Genomic DNA, 9,221 nt, shown 5'->3' with positions numbered 1-9,221 from the left:
AAGGAAAAAAAGGACTGGAGACTAATGGCCTGAGGGAGCAGAGGCCACAGGCCTGGAAGAGGGTCGCTGTCCCAGCGGAGGTGCAGCCTCCCCTACCCTCAACGGGCGGCGGGACCCCAGGCACAGCCGCGAGCCACAGCCGCGAGCCACAACCGCGGGCGCTCGAACCGGCACGAGGACGCTCCCGAAGTCGGCCGCCAGAGGGCGCGGCTGGAGCCGGCGCGGCGAAGCCCGAGGAGGGAGGAGGGGAGCCGGCGGAGAAGGGTCAGCCGCGGCGGCAGGGGCGGCAGCGGCGCAGCTCTGCTCCCCGCGCGTCTCCCGTCCCCGCGCCCCAGTAGAGCGCGCAGCTCCCGCCGCCGGGATGCTGCCGCTCGCTCGCCGCGGCCGCCGCCTCGCGTTCCCGGCACTGCTCTCGCTCCTCACCTGCTCCCTGGGTAAGTAGCGGGCGGCCCGGGCGCGCACGGGAGAGCCGTGGGCTTCCCGGGCGCTGCCGCCCGCGTCCCGCGACCTCGCGCGGAATGAGGTGCCGGGCGGCCCAGCCCTGCCCCGCGGGCGCCCGTGTCCCGTCGTCCCGTCCCCGCCGCGCCGGCGGCAGCGCCCTCTCGCGGCGTCCGGGTGGGGACCCGGCTCTCCGGGACCCCGGGGCGCGCCGCGCCCGGCCCCTTTCGGGTCGTTGGGTCCCGCCGCCGCCCCGGCCCCACTCGCGTCTGCCCGCCTCCTTCCGCCGGGAGCTGGCGGCCGGCCGAGCCGGGAGGGCGAGGCGCTCACCCCCACAGGAAGCGCTGAGTGAATGTGCAACTGCAAGAAACTTTGAGAGCAGGGAAGCGGCGGCCGCGGTCCCGCCCCCCTGCCTTCCGCCCGCGTCCCGCCTGCCCCGCGCGCCCCACACGCCCCGCGCGGGCGCCACAGGCTGGAGGCGGGCGGGCCCTGCGGCCGGGGCCGCCCGCTCGCCCCGCACCTCCGCGCCGGGCAGGAGAGGGGGGCGGCTAGGGAGGGCACCGCCACTGCAGGGGTTCTCTGCGGGGTCTTCCGGCCGGGCCCGGGTCTCCAGGGCTGAGATGCCAATTGGCACTTCTACAGATTCCTCGGCCGGGAAGGGAGGATCGGGGTGCCCGGCTGGGCCCTCAGTGTGTGCGGTGGTGGCGTGGGGGAGGCAGTGGAGACATTCCCCAATCTTGGGTCTTTATGGAGGAAAATTAGAGAACACTTCTGGAAACAATGCTTGTCGGGTCTGCTGCAGCCATAATGCCCCATCCCCTTTTTCTTCCGTTCTCCTCAAAAGAGCATTTTCTCCCCTTTATCGTAAAATGATGTGGCAAAGTTAAAAAAAAAAATCGTTCTAATTGACATTTATGGTGAGATTTGTTCAAATTTGAAAGCTTGGGGGAAAAAATTACTCCCTTTTCAGTGTTCTCGGGGTTATTGTCCTCTAACCTGGACTTTTGTGTTTCCAGTCTGTTAAAAGGCAGTAATTTCAGATTTTTAGAAATGGCAGAATGGTGCAATTTAGGAAGAGACGTAGCGTTATAGCACATTGCTTTTTGGAGGCCCACCGGAACCTGTACAGCTCGGTTTTATTTGGATTTAAACTCTCCGAATAAGGACGTTATTTGCGTATCCCTCGCTTTTCTATAGGTGCTCAGTAAGTGTGGGAAAATCCAGTGAGATTAATTGTTAATTAATTGTTCACACGCATGATTAAGTAAGCAACAATGTAATTAAAAATGTTCGGGCACCTTAGGCACAGAAAGCTATAATTGAGGTGGGGAGCAACTGACTTGGAGATCTACTTTAGTGTAAGAAAGAATGCATCCCTGGGAGGGGGGCAGCCCAGGGAGAAAGGGAGGTTGGAGGGGTGGGAAATTGACTAGGTGACTCTTGGCTGTATTAGTTGGCTTGCTGCCTGGAAGTTTTGCACCTAACCAAATGGGGTGGGTGGTAGCTGAAATTGGCATTCTATTTATAGCACTGCACTTTATAATGGTGTACTGGGGATATAATATTTGTACATAATATATTCAACGTATGGGCTGAAATACCCATTTGTATTGCTGTAGGTATCTATTTTTTACTGCACTTAAGGGAATATCTGTACTGCCCAAACTTGATAATACATTGAAGGATAGTCAGAATGAACCAAAATGTCAACACATTTTTAGAGATGTCTATTAACATTGTGAAGTTGTCAGATAAGCACAATAAATAAGACATAAAACCTATTAAAAGGTCCCTGTGAGACATTTGGCTTTGTGAACTGGCTTTCATGGGTTGGCAGACAAGAAGCTGTATTCTTTGAGGTTTCTGAAATAAATCACGAGCTCAGTTTATTGAGCTCTGCTTTGGTGGTGGTGGGGGAGCACCAAGATGCAGAAAGATGTGGTACCCACTGTATAGATCTGGAAACCAAGTATCTTGGAATCTTGCTAAAACAGAGCTTATGATAGGAATTCTGAGGCATGTGAACAATCCTGATTGCTTAAAAATACTCTAAATATTCCCTTATAAGTTTGGCCTGGGTATATATATAGTTTAGTTTTCCCACAAACTGTAGCATATTCACTTGAGTTGTTAGAGAAAAGTCAATATAGAAAATTTATTTTAAACCCATATGATTATACAGACCAAATTCACTGCAACTTCAGTTCTAAAGTCCAGTGCCAGTTCTAGAATCAGATTTATTCACACCTCTACGTCAGCCACTGTGTGGCTCCTAGTGGGTTTGAGCTCAGTTTTCTCATATAAAACAGGAGGCATAAACTAGATAAAATACCAGAAGTTTGCCATTTCTTACAGTTTTAACGTACTGATTCTACTGTGGCAAAGACTGCTATCTGCCTACTCAATAACCTGTAGTTCCTTCTTTTCCTAACTAAAAAACCTATTAGATAATCAGGAATGTTGGGTGACTGTATTTGGAGATAGGGCCTCCAAGGAGATAATAAAGAGTAAATGAGGTCATAAGGGTGGGACCCTAATCCAGCAGGACCATGTCCTTATCCTTCTCTGAAGAGGAAGAGACACCAGGGATGCACTCAAACAGAGAAGAGGTCATGTGAGGACACAGAAGACTTTTCTACCTGCAAGCCAAGGAAAGAGGTCTCAGCAGAAACCAACCCTGTTGGCACCTTGATCTTGGACTTCTAGTTTCCAGAGCTGTGAGGAATAAATTTCTGTTTCCAGTCTATGGTTGTTGTTATGAGGGGAAGAATGGAGGAATGTCATAGTGGTGGCAGAGGCAGTGTGTCCAGTGAGAAAAAGTTTCTCAGTGGCCCTTGCAAGCAGGGGCAGCCACTGAGTTATCTGTAGAGATTTTTGTGTGGGTTTCTTGGTGAAGCTTGTTAAAGGTAGCTGATCTAGCTGGGATGCATGCTTTTTTGTTGTTGTTTGTTTGCTTGTCTTTGTTTCATCTTCCTTCCCGTTGTGTGTAAATCTGATGGCTGGAGCCATGGTGGTCATCTTGTGACCGTGAGGTCACCTTGAAGACAGAAGCCAGTAGTAAGGATGGTAGGGCAGAAAGGATAGCACCACCTGGGTGCCGGATGGATGTAGACCACCACGCCAGCCCTGGGTCACTTATTTCCAGACTTGTATTGCAGGAGATTAAAAATAAACCTCTGTCTTGTTTAAGCCTCAATTGTTTGAGTTTTCTATTACAGGCAGTAGCCAACCTAATCCTAATTGACACATCTGTGAAGAAGCTCATTTGAACCCATGGTAAAATAATAAGATACTAACTTTTATCTTTCTTATCCCTGTTTCTACTCTGTGTCAGGATTGAATTTGTTAGCATCTGCCAAAATTAGGGTTGATTTTTCATTCTGGTCCAGTTCTCTCTCAGATTCTTTTCATTGCAGTGAGTTAGACATTTTAGGATACCAAGAGTCAGAACTGATCCCAGGTTATCTTGTGTGTGTGTGTGTGTGTGTGTGTTTAATTTTTAATTTTTAAACCCTCCTTTTATTTCTTAAGCAGATATGACTGATAGAGATTTTACCCATCTGGATGGGTTCTTGTCCAGGTAGTCTGGGGTTCCCAAGTTGGCGTGGTCCTCTTGGTTATGGACTTGACCCAAAGGAGTTTGCCTATAGCCAACAGTGAAGCTCTTTATCGGAGAGCATATAAGGAGAGGGGGGAAAAGAGCATCTGTTTCAGATGGGATGGCAGGGTGGGGTGGGGGGTAGGGAGGAGCTATCCTGACCCTTTTGTTAACTTGTTCTGAGGCAAACATTGTGGGCCCAGTACTTGAGCAAATCCTAATAACTGACCTCATTTGGACCACTAAAGGCCAGGTTTTTTTGGGGTTTTTTTTGCTTTTCATTAGAAACATAAATCATAAATCCCTTTGTGCCTAGAAATTATGCTAGGCACAAAGGGATTATTTATGGGGGATTCACAAATGTTATTATGTTTTGCGTCTTTGTAGCATTATGGGCAATCCATCTTTGGTGTTGCCAGATTCTTGCTTAAGAATAGTATATAGGAGTGTTAATTCTATCTTTCCTAACACAAAGGAAAAATTCTAGTGAGTGTTGGGGGTTCATCAGATCTATTATTGATTGAGAGTCTCCCTTAATTCCATGTTTCAAAGCTCTGTTCACTAAGCCACTCCCCAGAGAAACCCAATTCAGTGTAGGCGCTGATTTGCACTCCTAGAAAATGTTAACAGTTCAAAAATAGTATTAAAAGAAAGAACTGTACTTGGAATTTTTTTCATTTATTCAGAAAGTGTTGAGTATCTACATGTGTCAGGCACTGGGGATATTGCAGGAAGAAGACAGATCGAGTCTGGCTTTCCCCTGGTGGAGCATGCAGTCTCGAGGGGAAGGTGACATTAAACACTACACAGAAACAAATCGCACCGTGCTCAAGGCTGTGGGGTGCGGGGGTGGGGCGGCGCGGCGGGGGTGGGGGTGCTCTGGGCGCTGTGAGGACGCGTGGCAGGGAGATGGGAGTCCGGAGTAGTGGTTCTCAACAGGGGGCGATCTTGCCCCTCAGGGAACGTTTATCAATGGCTAGAGACTTTTGGTTGTCACAGGGATGATGTGGCGGGGAGTGCTACTGGCTTCTCGAGCCAGGGGCGCTGAGGAACATCCTACCATGTACAGGACAACCTCCCCCTCCAAAGAATCCAGGATCTGGTCTAGTGTTGATGGTGCTGGGTGCCGGGTTGAGAAACCTTGGAATAGGGGCTCATGGAAGGCTTCTTGGAGGAGGAGACATCGGCACTCAGACCTGAAGGGGAAGCAGAGATCAGTTAAGTGGAGGGAGGGGACACACCCAGCAGGGGAAAGAGCTTGGTGCTGGAGGAGCACAATGCAGAAAGGACAGGACTGGAGAGATTCAGAGAGGAGCTGGGAAGTTCAGTAGGGGTTGGACAATGCAGGGTCTGGCAGAGGAGGGTAAGGATTTTGGACTTTGTCCTTAGAGCAGCGGGAAGTGGCTGAGGGGTTGCAATAGGAGAGTGACATGATTTAACTTACCGTTCTAAGAAGCTTGCCCTGCTTGTCCTGTAGAGCAGGGATTAGAGGTGGCCAGTGAGGACGTGTGGGACCAGTGAGGAGGCTGCCAGAATCAACTACGTGAGAGATGATGAAGAATCTCTGAGACACGGCAGTTGATGGGAACAGTGGGCTGAGAGGAAGGAGAGGGTCAAGGATGAATGAGGTTTCTGTCATGAGCTGTGGGTGGGTACCGGGGCTGTTTACTGATACAGGCGCTAATGGAGAAGGACCAGATTCAAACATTTTTTTAATTGTAGTTAAATATAAAATTTCTTTTAACCATTTCTGTGACATTAAGTACCCGGACATTTTTCTAAAATTTACTTTTAATTTTAGAGGGAGGTGAGGATGAGGAGTTCAATTTGGACAAATTGAGTTTGGGGGGATGTGAGATGTTCAGGTGCGTGTCAGGTGGGCAGTTAGATTTGGGTCTAGAGCTCAGAGGAGAGATTGGCTGCAGAGAGATTTGGGGGCAATTTGAGTAGGTTTTTTTTAATTAATTAATTACTTTTTATTTTTTTAAAGATTTTATTTATTTATTTGACAGAGAGAGACACAGCGAGAGAGGGAACATAAGCAGGGGGAGTGGGAGAGGGAGAAGCAGGCTTCCCACGGAGCAGGGAGCCCGATGACCTGAGCCAAAGGTAGACACTTACCGACTGAGCCACCCAGGTGCCCCTAGATTTTTTTTTTTTTAAGAGGAGAGAGTCTTAATTGGCAAAATAAATCCAATAAATCCAATTCAAAATGTACGGGTACCCAAGATTTGGTAGAAGCTGGGACAGAAAATAATCTTTGTATGATGTAAAGCTGTAGGTTTATACCAAAAAATGAGTAAAGGTATCATCAAATAAGATTTGAATGTATCTCAGTTATAGCAATGCCATTTTCTCCTAGGGATATGACTTATTTTCACTCCTAAAAGAATATTTTATGGTCTGAAAAGGTGACTTGTTTTACTTTACATCATTGCTTGCCGTAAGAAGCTCAAGGCTCTTTACACATCACACTGAATTTATCTTCTCCAGATCCTTGAGGGTGGATATACTGGAGTTTGTTCTTCGTTTATGAGGTGAACAAGGTAAAAGAAGGTAAATGGCCAAGGCCTGTTGGAAAAATAGTCCCATTCCGTTCCCTTGAGAGTCTATTTAGCTATGTATCCCGACGTGTCAGACTTCAGCACACAGGAGAAACACCTCAGTGTCAGTTCCCTTTGTTACGAGCCCCTTTGTTAAGAGGCAGCTTATGGGGCCCCAGCTTCAGATTTTTCTGACTCAAAAGATCTGAGATGAGGCCTATGGATTTGCATTTTTAGAAGGCCCCAGGTGGGTTGTATGTGCTGGCAGGTGCAGGAACCCTGCCTAGGCCGAGGTAGAAACTGGGACTCTTGCCAGCTGATTTTCTTTCGTATCTGTAGAATGTAAAGATGATTGCTGGTTGCTTTGCCTTTAAAATGAAATAAGGAGCTGTTTCAGAGACAGCTAACATGGACTTGAGGCCTGATGCGTCCTGCTCAGATATTTCATCTCCTTGGGAAAGGAACCAGAAACCCCAGAATTCAAACGAAGCAGTCTTTCTCTGGTTCCAGCATCCTTTGGAAACAGGCAGGTTTTCAAATGCCACTGGAGGGGCTGGAGGAGAGCGTGAGCCTCAGAAACTAGAGAGTGGGTTGTTAGAGCAAAGGTGTTTGGACAGTTGACAAGTTCCTAATGGCATTAGAACATCTCAGCCTGTGGCTACCGTGGATTTGGTTTGCTGACGGGGGCGGGGGGCTTCTAAAACCACTTTTTGTATTGCAGAAATAAGATACCCCCAATTTAAGCAGAGATTGTGTAGGTTAGCTTGACAGTGAACTGTTCAGTACTACTCTTGCCACACGAAGGGGTTATACGAAGGGCTGATTGTTTTGTGGTTGAGTTTGTTCTGGAGTGGGTTGTGTGACCAGGGTTTCTTCTGCCCCCTTCCCATGACTCAGCCTATGAAACATGCTCATGAGGGTGGTGTTTTGAATCTCTCCCCTGAAACTCTGTTCCAGTTGGCATATGGGCTTTCCTATTATTTGTTTAAATGAGATAGGAATCAAAGAAGCAAATGATCTTTTTATTTCTAAAATACACAGTTAATTCCTATTTCTTTCAACTTACTGTCCTTTCTATAAGTAAGTTCACCCTCTGGCACAGAGACTGTGTTGGTCTGGCCAACTTTGTTGTCAAGGGAAGAAAAATTCGTATTCCAAACTCCATTTTCCCATTGACTTCTTTGATAAAACAGAAGAGGTGTTTCAGATGGAGTAAGATCAAACAGGGGTAGGTAGTGAGTGGCTCAAAAGAGGACTATTGTGTCGGTGTGCTCATTGCCACACTTGAGGGGAGGCCAGCCCCCCCACCCCCGCAACCTCCATGCCTTCTCTCAACTGGCTGATCACCTTGTAAGTGGTGCAGAACCCACGGAATGGGGCACAGCAGTTCCCTGACCGTAAATGTTGTCCAGCTGTCTACTTGCGGAATTGTGCCATCTTCCTCCCCAGTGCAGCATCTCTCTTCCTGAGTTTGCTCCTTGGCACCTGAGCAAAAGGCTCCGTAGCTCTTCCCATAGGCCGGGTACTATCCTAATCCTGTACATGCACCAACTTAGCTCATTCGTGTTTAGTTTCCCCCCTTTTACAGGGATGGAGGCAGAGGCTCTGAGAGCCCAAGTCACTGGCCCGGTGTTGCTTAGCTACTAAGTGGCAGATATGTGATGCCACGAGGTGGGAGTCTAGATTCTGTGCATCCGACCAGCATGCTGTGCTAGTCCTCCTAGCGGAGCAGGGCCTGGAGGCCAGGTCTCCTGTGCTGCAGCCTCTTTCCATTGCCCTTTGAAGCTTTAAGGAGAGAATGCTTTAAGAGAACACTTTATAAACTCCTTATACTACTGCCTTCTCTCTAGCTTCTCCTCTCTGCCTGGCCATTCCTTTCTGTCATCTTTAGTTTTGTCCCTGAAATGTGGGAGCTTCCTCGCTCCTGTCTTCCCATCCAGTCTTGTGGCTTTGGTTCCATTGGACTGTGGGGCCACTGTTGGTGCCTCTCCTCTTGACCCCTGCGCCCAGCTCCACCCCGGGGTACACGCTGCTGCTGGATGTATCCCCTTGAATAGCCTCAGCACCTCAGGATGTTGGGGACCAAACTGAGTTTTTCCACGCATCTGCTCCCCCCAGCTTTAGTCTCTGGCTTGTGAAGGGCACCGCAGTGTGCCCAGCCACTCCCTCTGAAACCCGGACTCACCTACACTCCTTTCTCACTCACCATCCCCTCTGGACTCTCCCTTCCCTGCCCCATCTCCTGGTAGCATCTGACTCCTAGCCTGTAGATTCTGCTGCTTTAATATCCCCAAAACCTGTTTTGCTCACTACCCACTGCCCAGGCACTGCATCATCTGAATTCTGTCCCTTCTTCTCTCATTACCTGGCTCCATTAGCTTCCTAGCTGGCCTGTTTGTGTCTTTTTCTTTTTTTTTTTTTTGTCCTCCCACAGTCCCACCCAACACTACTCTAGAAACCTGTCTAAGGCATACATTTAAACATGGCGCTTGCTTTCATAGAAGCTTTTCATGGCCCTTACAATAAAAGCAGACTCCCTAACACTGACCCATTTTATGACATGGCCCCTGCTGTCTCCAGTTTCATCTCTAGCCTCAGTCTCTCCCCTCCTCAGGTGTGCATGCCCCAGTCTCCCCCTCCCC

General features: G+C 48.8%; 1 protein-coding gene across 2 annotated transcripts in view; it reads left to right on the top strand.

The window, feature by feature from the left end:
* The first annotated feature begins 207 nt into the window (after positions 1-207).
* B3GLCT (beta 3-glucosyltransferase) overlaps positions 208-9,221 on the top strand; it is a 118,300-nt gene continuing 109,286 nt past the window's right edge. The window contains exon 1 of one of the 2 annotated variants that reach the window (XM_032403243.1): positions 208-434. In XM_032403243.1, the coding sequence (XP_032259134.1) occupies positions 362-434 (73 nt within the window). In that variant the 5' untranslated portion in view covers positions 208-361. The remainder of the gene's footprint in view (positions 435-9,221) is intronic. The other variant, XM_032403242.1, reaches the window with a different exon arrangement.

The sequence above is a fragment of the Phoca vitulina genome, unplaced genomic scaffold (genome assembly GCF_004348235.1).
Source record: "Phoca vitulina isolate PV1807 unplaced genomic scaffold, GSC_HSeal_1.0 scaffold5, whole genome shotgun sequence".
In the NCBI taxonomy this organism is placed as follows: domain Eukaryota; kingdom Metazoa; phylum Chordata; class Mammalia; order Carnivora; family Phocidae; genus Phoca; species Phoca vitulina.
This window is presented reverse-complemented; position numbering and strand designations above follow the sequence as displayed.